The sequence below is a fragment of the Chrysochloris asiatica genome, unplaced genomic scaffold (genome assembly GCF_000296735.1).
Source record: "Chrysochloris asiatica unplaced genomic scaffold, ChrAsi1.0 scaffold00210, whole genome shotgun sequence".
NCBI lineage: Eukaryota > Metazoa > Chordata > Mammalia > Afrosoricida > Chrysochloridae > Chrysochloris > Chrysochloris asiatica.
The window spans coordinates 4,136,333-4,155,496 of NW_006408728.1; the positions used below are offsets into that span (position 1 = coordinate 4,136,333).

The 19,164-nt window shown below is 36.3% G+C and overlaps 1 protein-coding gene across 1 annotated transcript in view; it reads right to left on the reverse strand.

The window, feature by feature from the left end:
* The window catches only part of HMCN1 (hemicentin 1), a 665,929-nt gene that overhangs the window by 64,859 nt on the left and 581,906 nt on the right, over positions 1-19,164 (reverse strand). The window contains exons 81-85 of the mRNA XM_006872707.1: positions 14,495-14,685; positions 8,147-8,360; positions 5,520-5,654; positions 4,924-5,114; positions 2,692-2,773 (exon numbers count right to left, since the gene is read on the reverse strand). Of these exons, the coding sequence (XP_006872769.1) occupies positions 2,692-2,773; positions 4,924-5,114; positions 5,520-5,654; positions 8,147-8,360; positions 14,495-14,685 (813 nt within the window). The remainder of the gene's footprint in view (positions 1-2,691; positions 2,774-4,923; positions 5,115-5,519; positions 5,655-8,146; positions 8,361-14,494; positions 14,686-19,164) is intronic.

A 19,164-nucleotide genomic window follows, 5' to 3' on the forward strand; every position in this document is an offset into this window, starting at 1 on the left:
TATTAGGCTAAATATATAAACAGTGAATAATTATCTTATCAAATCCCAATCCTGTTCACAAAATGAAGTCCTAGTGTAGTGCAACCAGATAAGCACTGGACTGCAAGGTCAGTTTGAACCAAAAGGTTGGTGGTTCAAATCTACTCGCCGCTCCTCAAAAACACTATATGGGGTGTTCATGAGTTGGAACGGACTTGATGACACTTAACAACAACTGCTACTAGCATGGTAGTAGTGTAGTAATGTGCTGTGGAGTTGGTTCCAACTCATAGTGACCCTGTAAAGAGTTTCCGAGGCTGTAAATCTTCCCTATAGCAGACAGCCTAATCTTTCTGCCAGTGAATTTGAACTGCTAACCTTGGAATTAGCAGCCCAACATACAATCATTACACTATCAGGGATCCTTACTACCATAGTTGTAGTTGTTGTTAAGTGCCTTTGGGTCAGGTCCAGCCCATAGTTGTTTTCTAGGAGCAGCTGGTGAATTTGAACCAACGACCTTGTGGTTCAAACCAACTTTGCAGTACAGTACAGTCCATTAACCCACAGCACCAAACCAGAACATCTACTAGCATAGCATTTTAATAAATGATGAACTTTGTTTAATCCATCTTTTTAGGCTTTTCAGATCATGGAATCCCACTTTCCCCCCTAATAACACTCCACAGGTTGTTATTTGATAGATATGTACTTCAATAAAACACTTTCTCATATATCCATTAAATTAAATGTCTATTAGTTATTAAAAGTCTCATGGAATAAAACTAGATGGTGTCCAGCTACCACTACCAACTATCCAATCAGGGCCACAAAAGATGAACCCTGGGAGAATGGAAGAAAAATGTGGAACAGAACCTCCAATTGCTTAAAACAACAGCAACAACAAAATACCAGACCTACTGAACTGGTGTGGCACTGTAGGATAATCACTGAACCACAAGGTCAGTTTGAACCACTAAGTCGGCAGGTCAAACTCACTAGCTGTTCCTTAGAAACCCTATACAGGGTCCCTATGAGTTGAAAATTACTTGATGGCACTTAACAACAACAACAGTGATGGACTGATTGAGACTATAAGACTCCTCAAGACTATTGCATTGGAATATTCTTCACACCCGAACTAAAACTAATCCATAAATTCACCTTATATTTAGAAAACAATTGGCTTAAAAAATAATGAATGTCACCTGTCAGTACAGTACTCCTTTAAAAAAATCACCTATATGAGATCAGTCAACAATTACTTAAAAATAAGATGAGAATATAAAGGACCAGGGAAACTAGATTAATGGAAGAGCCAGAAAGGAAATCGGGAAACTGTTCATGCACTGTGAAGAATGTCACTGAACAACTGTAAAAAGATTGTTGAATAGTAAATTAAACTCCTGTGCAAACCTCCCCTCAAAACACAATAATATATTATTTTTAAAAAGTATTACTAAATATAAGCATCTTTTAACAGTGAATAAAGCAAACATACATTTATCTCATTAAGTCCTGATCCTATTCACAGAATAAGAGTCTTGGTGTGGCACTGTAGGATAAGCACTTGACCGTGCTAACCGCAAAGTCAGTAGTTCGAACCCATCAGCCTCACCTTGAAACAATCAAAAGGTGGCAGTTCAAACCCACGAGTCACCCTCAGAAACCCTCTACAGGGTCACTGTGAGTTGGATATGACTCAATGGCACTTAAGAACATATGAGTCAGAACCTACCCAATGGCACTGAAGAACAACAAACATTCATATCATAACTTGGTTTGCTTACAATCTCAATCCATCACTGCAGGCCATTGCCTGGACTGTTGGAAGTTGTTTACGTTTTTTTAAGTATAAAAGTTCTGTTTTTTCTATGACTTTTACAGAGGGGTTTCACAATGAGCATGAGGATTCCATTCAGGCCACCAAGTTAATTCATAGAAACTTGATAGCAATGACCTGGATCACTTTTGAACCTATTTACATTAGTTTTATTTGTAATAAATATTTTTAAGATGGCATAAAATAATATCTTTTTAAGTGTGTTGCAAGAACTATAGTAAGCTACAAGAAGAGTAATCCACTGATGGTTGTTGTTGTTAAGTACCATGGAATCGGTTCCAACTCAGAGTGACCCTACACAGGGTTTCCGAGGCTGTAAGTCTTTATGGGAGCAGAAAGCCTCATCTTTCTCCCACGGAACAGCTGGTAGTTTCGAACTGCCAACCTTGAGGTTAGCAGCCCGATTCGTAACCACTATGCTACCAGAGCTCCTTGATCCACTGATGGTGGTGATGGTTATGTGTCGTGCAGTCAGTTCAGACTCAGAGCGACCCTGCACAGAGTTTCCGATGCTGTAAATCTTTATGGGAGCAAAAAGCCTCCTCTTTCTCCCTCGGAACAGGTGGTAGTTTCGAACTGCTGACCTTGAGGTTCACAGCCCGATTTATAGGTTCTCAAAAATGATTTGCCACCAAGCAACTACAATTTTGGGCTGCACATATTAGATAAAATAGAGGGAAATATCTGTGTGCAAGTGAACCCATTTTATACTCCGTGATAACTGCTCTATCTGCAGCAGAAAATAAAATTAGACATACTCTGAAAGCTACCATTAATGCACTTGCTATAAAGTTAAGAAAAATGAACATTCTTTATTAGGCAACAGTTCTTAAATCAAGTGTTTAATTAGAGTTAATTAAATGCCTTACTTTGCAGAGTCAGACTCATGCTGCGCTCCACCACCCCAGCCTCGTTGGTAGCTACACATGTATAATCACCGGCATCATCATTCTATGGAAATAAGAAGTGTTTTATGAAAATATGGGTCTGTGGAGCATGAAAATTCATCCTTTATCATGATGTGAGTTTATATAAAACTTCATTTCTGAGAAAGCATTTAATTGTTGTTGTTGGGTGCTATCAAGTTGGTACCAACAATAGCGACCCTATGCACAACAGAATTAAACACTGCCCGGTCCTGGACCACCCTCACAATTGTTGCCAAGCTTGAGCCCTTTGATGCTGCCACCCTGACAATCCATCTCGCTGGGTGTCTTCCTCTTTTTCTCTGACCCTCCACCTGACCAAACATGATGTCCCTCCCTTTCCAGTGACTGGTCCCTCCTGACCATATGTCTGAACTATGAGAGACGAAGTTTGGCCATCCTGGTCTCCAAGGAGCACTCTGGCTGCACTTCTTCCAACACAGTTCTGTTTGTTCTTTTGGCAGCCCATGGCACTTTCAATAATCTCCTCCAACACCATAACTCAAAAACATCAATTCTTCTACAGTCCTCTTTATTCACTGTCCAGCTTTCCCATGCATATGAGGTTATTGAAAATACCATGGCTTGGGTCAGGCACATCTTAATCCTCAAGCTGACATCTTTGCTCTTCAACACTTTAAAAAGGTCTTGTGCAGCAGATTTGCCTAATGCAATACGTCGTTTGATTTCTTGACTGCTGCTTCCATGACTGTTGATAGTTGATCCAAGAAGAATGAAGTCCTTGACAACTTCCATCTTTTCTCCGCTGATTAGAATGTTGTTTAGCATTTAATTGAAATAGATAAGTATAGAAAGAAAAAAAATTCCCAGATGAAAAATTTAAAAACAACCTATCATCCCTCTTTGGAAGTAATAACTGGTAGAAAACCAAAGCAAAAGTAACATTCTTTTATAATAGCTAATCAGGAACTTCCTACTAAAGAAACATACCAATGCCAGTCTTATTATGGATAGGATACTTAACAAGCATGAAAATTAACAAAACAAATATTGAGTCTTTTCAAATGGAGATTATTTAAAAACATTTTTTTAATAAAGCTTGAAATATAAGAAAAAAAATTAAATTACTTATAGTAATAAGTCATAGAAGGTCACACATTTATACATATATGGTATAGAAAATAAATACTAGATGAGTTTAAATTTGTTAAGTAATTAGAATCACAGATTTCTCTCGAGGTCTAATAAACAGTAGAATTCTGGTCTCATTAAGTAGGAAATCAATAGCAGAGAAGTAATTTGTAGGAGCGTGAAAGAGGAAAGATAGATACTAAATTAAATGTTTAATTCAAGGTTTCCATGTGTTATCTAAATAGAAATTTCTAATAGGCAGCTAGTAATGAAAGTTGGAAGAGGTTTGGGGTTGGAAATACATACTTAGGAGTTGAAATTATACAGCAAAATTTCAATATTAGCATTGACATGGATTTTAGAAGTACCAAAAACTTTAGAAATGGTAGTATTTATGTGGGAAAAAAAGGGAAGAAGTGGTAATAAGGAGTCTAGCGAGCTATTGTTATACCAATTGAAGGTAGAAACCATCTCAAAACGGGGAAGTGGAACCAAGGAAAGTAAGACTGGATTAGGTGATTCAAGAGTATATTTTATTAACTGTTTATTTTTTCATTAATTAAGCTATAGAAGAGCCTAAAATGTTTCACCCAATAACAACAAATAAATTAGTCATATATATTGTAGTTGAGAAATGTTTATACATGATTTGTCATTCAGTTGGCCCTGAAATGAAAATAACTTCAGGAACTATTATTCGAATAACTGAAGTTTTGGGGGTAAGTTTACTATAATTATGGGATTAGTGATGAAATCTGCCCTATAATTTATTTGTAAGTGTTGTAATTCTTCAATTCCCATGTTCTAAACAGATTAGAGGAAGTTATCTCCCAATGCTAAATAATAATGAAGATCAATGACTGAGAATGAAGTAATGATATTATCTTATTACCTTATTAATTTAAAAATGATTAAAATGTCTATTGTAAGCATTGTTTCAGTGTTTTCTAAAAAAATCCATCGATTCCTATTTTATGATTTGAAAAGGAATGTAGGAGAAACGTTTCCCATTGCGACACTCTGCCATAGAAGATCGTTGGTTTGGGCAGTTGAATGCACATCACTAATTCCAATGTGACTTACTACAGTGCCATAGATGGCCAGGGAGCCATTGCCGAGTTGCCGGATTCTGTGACTTCTTTCAATGTCCACCCCCTTTCTGCTCCATTGAATGGTTGGGGCTGGGTCTCCTTTTACCTCACAATTGAGGATTGCATTACCACCAAGTGGCTCAATCCAGTTGGAAGGGTAATCACCTTTGAAGACTGGAGGTTCTGGGAAATAATATAAGAAAAATACAATGTAAAAAGAAGTTCTGATAATGTTTTTGTGATTTTTAATCTATTTAGAAAGGTAATTTAGTAAAGAGGAGAAAAGTTACTTTAGGACCTGATTAATTATCCAGCATCAACTGTTCATGCTAATCAGTTAAGTAATTTTGTCAATTTCCACAACATAAATAGATGATTCCACCTTATGGTAGCCTCTATATGTACTGCTTACCTATGTGTTAGTTGAATGTTCATACTTTACTTCTCATGAATATGCATACCTGTGAAATAGGACTGGGTGGGTTAACATACTGAAAATTATGTTTTATTGCTAAAAAATAAAGAAGCAAAACACAAACCTTTGATTACAAATAAATTATAAATAAACAATAGAGCACTTTTACCTACCTTTTACATAAACAAATCCAATAGCCTTCACAAAGCCAACGCTGTTCTCTGCAGTGCACACGTAAGTACCTGAATCTTCCTTTGACACTCTTTCAATAACAAGTTCACTGTGTCCATTCACACTGTCAAAGTGGGCTGAGGGAAACAAGTTAAGAAACAGCACAAATGCCTCTCAGTAACACAGGAAAATATTCATGGCAGCCCAATATTTTGCAGGTTAGATTTATGAGTTAGCTAGCAACTGAACCAAAGAGATCTCAGCATGGCATTGAAGATTTTTTCCTCTGAGCTATTTACTGTAACTATAGCCACCTGTTTGGTGAATAAGAAACAGCAGGAGAAACAGGAAAAGAGAATTCAAACATCTTTTAAATGCACTTTATATTTAAAGTACATCTTTCAACTCTAAGTGTTGCTTAACGCTGACTCATTGTCTTTCTGGTTTTCAAATATCTTTCATTTGCAAACATGACATTTTCTATTTCTTTTATCTCACCACAACTTTTCCTTCCAAACAATTTACATCAAAAACATGAAACCTTTTTCAGTTATAATTCAACTAATTTGGCAGGTCAGAGAGGAAACCAAGAAAACATATGCTAGTTATGTAATATTGACAACATTTTCAAATCTGTAATAATTTAAACTTGTCAAAAATGTTAGTTATACAAATATTTATCTTACAAAGGCAAGTATAAGATTTGATATAGAACATAAGGTAGACATACTAATCCTAAAACAAGTGACACTAAAAAAGATTCTGATGCGACCAGCCACTGTCTCATTATGTTAGATATATTTTAGAATGTTTTTCCCCATCCAATTTGCATTTTTAATTTTGGCACTGCGGGTTAATGCGCTCCACTGCAAGGACAGTTTAAACATCAAGGTTGGTGGTTCAAGCTCACTAGCCCTCCTCGGAAACCCTATACAGGGTTTGATTTGACAGCACTTAACAAGACTGAATGTTACATGGAAATTCAAGCCCTAAAAGTGTAAAATCTAAATTAGTACTATAGTGTCTGAAACCAATATGGATTATGTATTTATAGACTATGTATTACTTGTTGTTGTTTGGTGCTGAATGAAACACTGTCTTGTCCCGCACCATTCTCAGAATTGTTATGTTTGAGTCTAGTGTTGTTGCCACTGCCAGTCCATTATTTTGTTATATTTTATTGTTGCTGGTGTTGTATGCTGTTGAGTCGGTTCTGACTCATAGAAACCCTAAACACGGTTGTCAAGTGGAGCTGGTGGGTTTGAACTACCAATCTTGGGGTTACCAGTTAGTACTTAGCCCACAGTACCACACCAGGGCCCTTGTTATTCCTGTTCTTGTTAAGTGCCATTGAGTCAGTTCCGACTCATAGCAACCCAGTATAAGGTTTCCAAGTAGTGGCTGGTGACTTTGAACCACCCATCTTGTGGTTCAAACTAACCTTTCAGTTCTGTGCTTATTCTACAGTGCCACACCAGGACTCCTTAGTGATGTGTTATTGCTGTTATTAAGGTAATATAATGGATGAATTCCAGTTATTAACAGAGCTCTTTGTTATAATACAAATGCAAACATACTATTACTTTTCTAGCAAGATATTTAATTAAATGCTAACAATGCAGTACTTCCTGGCGTGGCACTGCAGGATAATGCACTGGACTGCAAGGCCAGTTTGAGCTGCAAGTTTGGCAGTTCAGACCCACTAGCCGCTCCTCTGAAACCCTGTACAGGCTCGCTATGAGTCTGAACAACAACAATGTGGTACTTCAGAATGCAGTTTTGGGAGACAAGAACTGCCAGCATCATTATGCTAATGACAAATTTTGATAAGTAAGTAGACTGTCCTCCCAGGAATAAGTGCTACTGCATTCCAGGGTTTACTTTAACATGTAGTGTATATGTTGACTAGAAATTTTCTAGATAAAATGATCTATACTTATAATAGATAATGGTTCATAGAGTAGGAAGCAGAGTTCGCTTTGTAAAACTTGGGGGATCTCCTGTACTCCAAGCACTCCTGGTGTGGTGTTGCGGGTTAATGTGCTGGACTGTAAAATTCGTTTGAACCACAAGTTTGGTGGTTCAAGCTCACCAGCTACTCCTTGGAAACCCTATACAGGGTCACTATGGGTCGGAACCAACTTGACGCACTTAACAAAAACCTGTACTCCAAAGGTAGATCTCTTAATCTACTTATTAATGATGAAGCATGCCCATGTAGGATAAGTCTGTTGTTGTTAAGTGCCATCAAGTCAGATCTGACTAATATCAACCCTGTATAGGGCTTCCAAGGAGTAGTTGGTGGGTTTGAACTGCTGACCTTAAGGACAGCAGTCCAGTGTTTATCCTACAGCATTACACCAGGACAATGTGTTACAGAATAAATTTTCTTGCTTAAAAATATCTATTTACACATGATTCTGTGATCAACTTATTTTTGTTTTTCCAAAAGAATGAATAGAACATATATTCTGGGAACAGAGTAAAATCCAAGCACAGGTGCACATTTTACAGGATTTAAAGCAATCAGCTCATCACGGTAATTTCTCAAACAGTCCCATAGCTACAGGACATAAAACTCAGGTTAGAGTCCTATATGTAATCTCTTCATAAGAATTAAATGACCAACCTGGAATGATGTTGTTATTGAAAGTCCATGTTAACTTGGGCAATGGAACACCAGTGGCTTTACAGCTTAATCGTAGTTGTTCTCCTTTATTTAATGACACATCTCCAGGAAGTTCAGTGAAAGTGGGGAGAACATATACAGTCAGGCTGACAGTGTGTGCGTCTTCACCTGCAGCATTGTTAGCAACACAGGTATAGGTGCCAGAGTCCTCCGGCTTAAATAGAAAATCATAGTGCTTAACATTACATAAACTTATATCATATTGTATAAAATACATATAATTACATAATCAGACCACCAAGGGAAGCACTCTATTTAGGCAATTTAAATTTCCACTTTTAGTCTGAACTTTACATGGTTAGTCAGATTAGCTTGTGCAAACATAATTTAAAATACCTTACAGAACTACCAATTTGTTTATAGGGATAAGATCTCCGAAAACTTTAGATCCAAATTTCAACACTGCTCTGCAGTGAACAAAGAACCAATAAGCCCAAAGGCAAGTAGCATCTGGACAGTGTAGCTGGCTCTCTGGTGGATGTGGCACCAAAAATCACCAAATTTATCAGGAGAAATGACAATGTGTAAGGGCAATATTATCTGCAGTTCTGAAGTTTTACTTACTAAAATTCCATTAGCAACTCTAAGCACTCATCTTATTAGATGCATTGGCAAAACTGGACACTGTTAAGACTTCTTTCTCATGATACACTGTCTTCACTTAACTTCCAAGACACAACAGTCTGCTAGTTTTCTTCTTATCTTACTGGTTACTCCTTTGTCATGCCTTTTCTGGCTTTTCCTTAACCTTAATATTTTAAATGTTGGCATATGAAAGGCCTCACTCTTTGGACCTCTTTTCTTCACTATTTAGATTCAATTTCTTTGTGATCGCATCCAGTCTTATGGCTTTACACATTACCAACATGCTGATGACCACTAGCATTTCCAGTCCAGATCTCTCTTTCAAACACCAATGATCTCGAATCTCGCATTCAAACTCTCTGGTTCAGTGTCAAATACTGGTTGCCAGACTTGACTCCATGTGTTACAGAGTGGAACTGCTCCACAGAATTTGCTTGCTGTAATCTTTATAAAAACAGATAGCCAAGCCTTTCTTCGGTGGCACCAGTGGGCGGTTTAAATTCCAGTTGTTAATACTAAATCTTTATAACAACAAAAACTCAAAGTTATTATTTTAGGTTAGTTGTTGAGTGCAAACTATTTTTGTTGAGTGCAAACAAAACCCAGTGGCCTTTTATACAAAATTGTTGTTATTGCTGTTAAGTGCCTAAACCAGTGCTGGGCACAGAGAAGGTGTTTGATAAATATTCATTGAATTAATGATTCAATGTCAAAGGATACATTAAGGCACAGATTATGTTCTGTTTATTTTTATTTTAAAAATTTACAAATTAAATAATTTTTTTTTGCATCAGAACATCAAAGAATTGATTTAAATTGTTACGTAAAGATTTATAATCGTTCACTATACATAAAATCTAAAGTTGGTTTCATACTACTGTTGTTGTTGTTAAGTGTCCTCAAGTTGGTTCTGACTCATAGTGACTCCGTGTAGGGTTTCTGAGGAAGGGCTGGTGAGCTTGAACCACTGACTTTGTGGTTCAAACTAACCTTGCAGCCCAGCGCATTAACCTGCAGCGCTGTACCAGGACACCACAGGAATAAATGATATTCCTTCTAAACACTCCCCCAACTATCTGCACCATTTAGCTGTTCTTAAATTCTCAAGTGGTGAAAACTTAAAATTTAAAATCAAAGATTTTATGAATTTGAAGCATTAAAATATTTGGATTGTATATATTTTTCACAAATACACTTCTACTAACTATGTCTCTTACTTGGTAGTTAGTTATAAATGATCTTTTTGCTGATATTCTTTAACAGCATTGAGTCATTTTCTTATAATAACTGTAAACTTTTTTCATTTTTCATTCTTCAGGGTCTAGAAGAGTGATCTAGGGGCCACTTTCATCATTTCTAAACCTCATGTGATGCCCATTAGATACAATGAGCAATTTAAACAAATGAATGAACCAAGTTACCCTTATGTGATCAGTTCTAAAGTTCTCATGAAATGTAGACACATCGATATCTTAGGCATTCGACAGGTATTGGCCATTTCAAATCTCACAATCACATGCCAAATTGAAGAGGAATGACATCACATTCATCATAAAAAAAACATATCAAGAGAAGTCTTGAAGTACATCACTGTCTGTGACAGGATAATATTCATACATCTGTAAGGAAGTCAAGGAGATCTGGTAGCGTAGTGGTTATGAATCGGGCTGCGAACCGCAAGGTCAGCAGTTTGAAACTACCAGCTGTTCTGCGGGAGAAAGATGAGGCTTTCTGCTCCCAAAAAGATTTACAGCCTTGGAAACCCTGTACAGGGTCGCTATGGGTCGGAACCAACTCCATGGCACACATCCACCAAGCCACCATAAGAAAGACAAGTAATACCACTATCATTCACATTTATGCACTAACCACTAAAGCCAGTGATGATGAAACTGAAGAATTCTATTAACTTCTTCAGTCTGAAATTGATCAAACATGCAATCAAAATGTGTTGATCATTACTGGTGATTGGAATGCAAAGGTTGGAAACAAAAAGGAAGGATCAGAAGCTGGAAAATATGGCCTTGGTGATAGAAAATGATGCTGGAGATTGCATGATATTAATTTTGTGGAAGACCAATGAGTTCTTCATTGTAAACATGTTTTTTAGACAACATAAAAAATGACTATACACATGGACCTAACCAGATGGAATACACAGAAATCAAATCGACTATATCTGTGGAAAGAGATGGTGGAAAAACTCCTTATCATCAACCACAACAAGGCCTGGGGCAGATTGTGGAACAGACCTTCAATTGCTCATATGCAAATTCAAACTGAAGCTGAAGAAAAAATGAAAAGAAGTCCACAAGAGCCAAAATATGACCTTGAATATATCCCACCTGAATATAGAGAGCATTTGAAGTACAGATTTGATGCATTAGACACTAAAGACCAAAGACCAGATTAGTTGTGGGATGACACCAAGAACATCATACAGGAAGAAACCAAAAGGTCATTGAGAAGACAAGAAAGAAGGAAAAGGTCAAAATGGATGTCAGAAGAGACTCTGAAACTTTTTCTCCAGTGTAGAGATACTAAAGCAAATGGAAGAAGTGAGGAGTTACAACAGCTGAACAGGAAATTTCAAAGGTCAGCTTGAGAAAATAAAGTCAAATATTATAACAAAATGTGCAAAGATCTGGAGTTAGAACACCAAAAGGGAAGAATATTCTCAGCATTTCTCGAGTTGAGGGAACTGAAGGAAAAATCAACCTCAATTTGTGGCATTGAAGGGTTCTGTGGGCAAATTACTGAATGATGCAGACAGAATCAAAAGATGATGGAAGGAGTATACAGAGTCACTGTACCAAAAAGAAACAGCCGATGTTCAAACATTTCAAGAGGTAGCATAAGATCAAGAGCCAAAGATACTGAAGAAAGAAATAAAAGGTGCATTGGAGGAATTTGCAAAGAACAAGGCTCCAGGAATTGATGGAATAAAAATAGAAATCTTTCAAGAAAGTGAGATGGCACTAGAGGAACTCACTCATCTATGCCAAGAAATTTGGAAGACAACAACCTGGCCAACTTACTGGAAGAAATCTGTATTTGTACCCATTCCAAAGAGAGGTTACCCAATGGAATGTGGAAATCATCAGACAATATAATATCATTGATATATCCCACATGAGTAAAATTTTACTAAAGATAAAGCAAATATGGCTGCAACAATAGACTGATTGACAGAGAACTTCCAGAGGTTCAGGCTGAATTCAGAAGAGGATGTGGAACAAAGACTATCATTGCTGACATCAGATGGATCTTGGCTGAAAGCAGAGAATATCAGAAAGATATATGTTTTATTGATTATGCAAAGGCTTTTGATTGAGTGGCTCAAGGCAAGCTATGGGCAACATTGCAAAGTATAGGTATTCTGGAACACTTAATTGTGCTCATGAGGAGCTTGTACATAGATCAAGAGGTAGTTGTTCAAAGGAACAGGATAACACCAAATGATTTAAAGTTAGGAAAAATGTATGCAAGGATTGTATTATTTCACCATACTTATTCAATCTGTATGCCAAATAATCTGAGAAGCTGGGTCATATGAAGAAAAACGTGGCAACAGGATTGGAGGAAGACTCATAAACAACCTGCAACATGCAGATGATACAACCTTGCTTGCTGAAAGTGAAGAGGACTTAAAATTCTAACGAAGATCAAAGGCCACAGCCTTTGGTATGTATTGTAACTCAATGTAAAGTAAACAAAAATCCTTACCCATGGACCAATAAACAACATCTGTATAAATAGAGAAAAGACTGAAGTTATCAAAGATTTCATTTTGTGTGCATCAACCATCAAGTCTCATGGAAGCAGCAGTCAAGAAATCAAGTGATGCATTGCATTAGGCAAATCTGCTGCACTAAACCTCTTTAAAGTGTTCAAGGGCAAAGATGTAAGTTTGAGGACTAAGGTGCACCTGACCTAAGCCATAGTATTTTCAATAACCTTGTATGCATTTGGAAGTTGGATGGTAAATAAGAAAGACAGTAGAAGTATTATACACTTGAGTTATGGTGTTGGAGGAGAATATTGAAAGTACCACAGGCTGCCAAAAGAACAAATAGATCTATGTTGTAAGAAGTACAACCAGAGTGCTCCTTGGAAGTCAGGATGGCCAGACTTCGTCTCTCGTACTTCAGACGTATTGTTAGAAGTACCAGTATTGGAGAAGATATCGTGTTTGGTAAAGTGGAGGGTAACAGTAAAAAGAAGAAGACCCCCAACAAGATGGATTGGCACAGTGACAGAACCAATGGACTCAAACTATCAACAACAATGAGTTTGGACCACGATCAGACAGTGTTTCATTCTGTTGTGCACACGGTTGCTATGAGTTGGTACTGACTCTATGGCAGCTAACAACAACAAAGTTCTTATATCATCACATTATAATAGCTCTGAAATTGGTACATAAATTAAAAATTGGTGGTCTGTAATAGCTTAATTGGTTGTATATTTTTCTTTCTTAGTTGTACATACCATAATGGTGGTTCTTAAAAGTGACGGAAGTTCCTATTTGAATAAATTTGATTTTTGCTGGCACATGTGATTTGGTTTAGGGTCTAATGACACAGGTTCACTCTGGCAATCTAGAATTCTGGCTAGTTGGTAGAGTTTATAATATAAATGTGATTGATTCTATAATTTTAATATGTTCAAATTTATTCCATCCAAATTTTGTAATGCAATTTAGGGATTTCAAAGGGCTATTAAAAAGAACTAGATACATTCAAAAGTTCAGAAATTGATTCACATTTTAATTATGTTTAATATTTGGTGCCATGGGCTGGCACCCAAATTCCAAATCACATAATAACTTTTAGTTTAATTTAACTTTTAAAAAGTAAAGCCATGTGGTATGTGCCAATGTAGGTGCCTGTTTGAGTAGGCTTCTACTAACAATGTGAGATGTTATTGATGGCTACTATTCTATAGCGCTAGATATGCAAGAACATTAGGATAGCTTAACTTCCAATGGTTCCAGACTTTAGTTTCTGTGTCCATGAATAGAAAAGTTATTTTTAAACCTATAAAAATCAAAGTCCTGGTGTGGTACTATATGTTTATGCACTGGGCTGCAAAGTTGGTTTGGAACTGCAAGGTCAGCAGTGTAAGCTTACCAGCCATTCCTTGGAAACCCTATACAGAGTTACTATGGGTTGGAACCAACTCAATGGTACTTAACAACAACAAAGATTCTGCAGCTGCTATTTGTGGGCTGATGCATTAGACTGTAAAGTCATTTGAGCTGCAAAGTTGGTAGTTCAAGTTCATCAGCTGCTCCTTGGAACCCCTATACAGGGTCACTATTGGTCAAAATTGGCTCAATGGCACTTAAGAACAACAATTTATATTTGTTTAATATAATACATTAGATGTTCTTACATTTCCACTCTTCTAATCATGCCAAAATACAGTTATAAGCATAGACCATAGCATAGGCACTCAGAATTTTTTCCAGGAAACCCAAAATATTCAAAACCACCATAACGATTTCCAAAGAATACCATTCATAAATTCCTAATATTTGTTTAATCTTTTTAGTCCTTGGATACATAAAATTATCTTGTGACCTAGGTTTATAATTTTTCTTTCATTATTTAAAAAAATATTCCTAAGCTAAGTTAGTAAAAGTAAGAAGGTAAATAAAAAATCTGGCTTACTGTACCTCTTCATGTTTATTACACTTACCACAACATTTTCCAAAATGAGTTCTCCATATGGTTCAGCAGTATATTTTCCTAACAAGTCAGCTAAAGGAACATTGTCTTTTTTCCAGATAATGGTAGGTGTGGGAATCCCATCAGCCATGCATGGAAGAACGGCTTGTGAATTTTCATTGACCGTATAATGTACTTCTGTACTACGGATTCTGGGTGGTACTATGAAGATTTTTAAAAAGACAGTCATTCAGGATGTTGAGTTAGACACTATATCTTTATTCACATTGAAGCTTTAACACATGAGACTCTCTGGGGTAATTTCTCTAGCAGTATGAAAAGAAAAAAAATCTACTACGGTATTGATTGTTATGAGAGAAATCAATATTTTTGATGATAGCAAGAACTCTAATACATTTGAAGTTATTGAATATATTTAAATTCAATTTCTGCACACATGACTTATAAATGGGTTGGAAGTCTCTAGATTTTACTTGGCTTCATAACATCTTACTTAAGTTACTTCTGCTTAATGTAGTGAAGTAAAGCAAAAGTTTGAATAAAACAATACTATAAAACCAACCAACTAGCCCAAATAAAACACAACAAAAATGCTTATTTGGTTGTATAACTGCTGGACTTGTATCACAGAGATAATGTGAAGATAAACTAATAAAAGTCACTGTAAAACACTCATTCCATATTAAATATCAAAAAGTACTATAAAAATGCAGTATTTCAAGTGTGTTACAACAAATGTTATTAAAGCCAGATTAAGACTGTTAAGGTCATTTTATTTTATACTGTTTCACAGAAAAGTTTTATAGTGATTTCATAACTCCATGCATTATAACACTAAGCCAAAAATGTTATGTTTCTCATTTTCTTGAACTGGAGTTTCAGTAATATAAAAAGATGAATAAAATACTTATTATACTATGAAATACCTTAGTGGACTTAGAGCTATTTGCTTCCATGGGAAAGGTGTAAACAATACTAAGAATACTTGAGTCAAAAATATAAATATACTCCTCTCCTAAAACAAATCATTTTAGAATTATTCAAACAGTGTGGCGCTGTGGGTTAATGTGCCAGACTGCAAAGCCATTTGAACTGCAAGGTCGGTGGTTTAAGCTCACCAGCTGTTCCTTGGAAATCCTATACAGGATCGCTATGGGTCGGAACCAACTTGAAGACATTTAACAACAACAACATTAGCAACAACATGAACCGATCTTAATGATATTTTAAAAGTAACATGGTCAGATACACAGACTGAACAGGTATAGGAGGGAGAGTGGGATTATACTCACAAATATTAACGGTTTGAAAGAGGATATTTGTACATGGGTATTTACCTTTGCTGCAAACACACTTATGAATGTGGTGGAGCTTACAGAGGTCAAAATGATGAAAAGTTAAAAAATATTATCAAACATCTTAAGGCAATGAATTGCTGGGTTCTGGTAGTGTTGTTGTTGTTGTTAAGTGCCGTCGAGTCGGTTCCGACCCATAGCGACCCTGTACAGGGTTTCCGAGGGTGTAAATCCTTATGGGAGTAGAAAGCCTCATCTTTCTCCCGCGGAGCGGCTGGTAGTTTCGAACCGCTGACCTTAAGGTGGTTACAAATTGGGCTGCTAACTGCAAGCATTTCGAAACTACCAGCTGTTCCGCAGGAGAAAGATGAGGCTTTCTGCTCCTGTAAAGATTTATAGCCTCGGAAACTTTGTACAGGGTCACTTGTGGGTTGGAACCGATTCCATGACACACAGCCACCACCACCAGGGGCTCAGGACCGTAGTCTCATGGCTAACTGGCATAATATAGTTTACAAAGACAATGTTCTGTATCCTACTCTGGTGAGCAGTGTCTTGGTTCTTAAAAGCTCATGAGCGGCCATCTAAGGTAAAACTATTGGTCTCTCCATATGTGGAAGACAGTTGAGTGATGAAAATTGAAGATACTTGGTATCAACTATTCCAACAGACCAATGTAGCAGGTGAACATCAGTAACCACAATTCTGAGACAAGAAGAACTATATGGTGCCCATCTATTACTACTAACTACTCTGAAAGGGATCACATTAGACAGTCCTGGATAGAGTGGGAGAAAGTGTGGAACAAAACCAAAATTGTATAACAAAATAAAACACCCATCTATAGGAACCCTAGACTATAAGCCCTCAATCAGCCTTTAGGTCCGGAATGGAACTCACCCTTGTGACCCTATTTTTAGCCAAACAGTAGGTAGATACATAGGGGGACATATAAGTATGCTTATCATGGAATGGTCAATCATTCAAGATCAAAAGGGTAACATTTCCCTAAGGACAAAGTTGAGAAGGGATGGGAAGGAGGGAGGAATGGAAGTAGGAATCAAGGGAGGCAGTGGGATAACTGTTGATGTATGGAAAGGATTGCAATCATGGAGATAAAACAAAGTATATGATTTGTTGAAGGTAAAACTGATGAGTTTCTCTGTAAATCTTCATTCAATCCACAATAAAAAGTAAAAAAAAAAAAAAAGAAAAAAGTAACTATGGCCCTTGTTCTTGTTGTTAAGTGCCATCGAGGGTATTCTGACTCATAATGACCCTGTATAGTGTTTCCAAGGAGCAGCTGGTGTGTTACTATGGCCCTCAGTCACCCTTTAATCTGAAACTCTACTCATCTCTGTGGCATGGTTTTCAGCCAAGCAATAACACTGGTGAGGTACATACACCTAGAAAAATCAAACATTTAAGATCAAAAGGGCAACATTTACTCAAAGATAAATTTCATAAGGATTAGGAAAGAAGGAGAAATAGAACCAGGAGACAGGGAGGAAGCAGGACAAGTGATATTGGGTTAATGTTCTGGACAGCAAGGTTGCTTTGACCACAAAGTCAGTGGATTAAGCTCACTAGCCACTCCTTGGAAAGCCTATGCAAAGTCGCTATGAGTCAGTACCGACTCTGGCACTTAACAACAATGACAAAAACACTGATTAATGTTGTTAACAACAATTAATGAAATGAAGCAAAATGTGTATGAATTGTTGAATACAACAATGATGATCTGCTCTATAAACCTTCACCCAATTCACAATAAAAACTTAAAAAACAGTAACAAAATAAAAGTTGTTCTCAGTTAAATAAAGTTATTATAAACTCTATTTTTTCATCTACTCATTTTTTATGACTATACAAATAAGTATGTAACCATCATATGATTATATAAGCTATGATTATATGCATAAACCTTATAGATTATATAAAAAATATAGAAATCTAATTTGGTGAGTGGTTCAACATAAATACTCTTTATTTTTCATTAATTTATATTTTATTTTAATTATCTCCTTTGTACTGGCCTTCTTGGGGTTGATATTTTTCTTTAGTTAACTGCAGCATTAATATATTTACTTCACTTTTTTTGCACAATAAAAATTCAAGACATACACCATTTTTGATACATAATGTCTTTTTGATGCATGTTGTTGTTGTTAAGTGTTGTCAAGTCGGTTCCGACCCATAGCGACCCTGTACAGGGTTTCTGAGGGTGTAAATCTTTACGGGAGTAGAAAGCCTCATCTTTCTCTGGTGGAGCAGCTGGTAGTTTCAAAACGCTGACCTTAAGGTTCGCAACCCAATTCGTAACCACTACACTACCAGAGATCCTTATAGGAACTATATAGCCTGTACTTTAAATCCATGTGAACAATTTCTTCCACTATTATTATATGGTCAATTTTGGTATATTTCCTACAGATACTTGAATGTGAGTATTCTTTAATTGTAAGGCAAAGAATTAATATGTATTTACCAGTTCACTTATGTTAATGAAAAACTAGTCTAAATCAAGGAAGACAGAAAAATCAATGGTGCTTTAAAATTTTGCTAAATTATTTATTCAATTAATTGTTTGCACTTAAAATTGTCACTGTAACTATGAAGTTATAATAATTTAAACATGCTTTTAAAAAACACCACTTTCACAAATTTTGAACACAAAAAAAGCAGACATTCATTATTTTAAATAACAATTACGTCTCAAATAGGAGCTGGGAACTCTTTAATTTGCTTCTTGCCCTTTCCTCCCACTGATATTAATATAGGCATTCTATTTTTTCTTAAATTTTACATGTAAGAGTTAAAACATTTTTTTAGGTATTTAGTTAGCTGTCTGAATCTATAGAAAAATGCATATTTTTGTTATAAAAGTATATATGCATGTAGTTTACAACTATAAAATAATGAATAAACTAGATTTCCAGTTATAAATTTAAACTACATTTATAATGTAGATAATATGATAATTAAATTTGAGTCAAGGTGCTGTGCAGCTTGAAAAAAAGTCAGAAAAGTCACAAAACACAAAATACTCCTCATAAACCAAAAAGATCCCAACAATTACAATGTGGGGGTATTTATTATAATACATTCATTATTCTGCCTGTATTAAAAATCTCTCTCACATATGTGCATACACATCAATAAACATAGTCCACAGGAACTAGATTTGAAGGGTTCTCTTTCCAGAGAGCCTTGATGGCACTATGGATAAGTGTTGGGATACTATTTGAACCCATCAGATGCTGGGTGGAAGAAAGTTGAGATTGTTTTCATCTGTAAATATTTATAACCTTGGAAACCCTGTAGAGTGGTTCTACTCTGTCCTGTAGGGTTGCTCTGAGTCAGAATGTACCCGATGGCTGTGGGT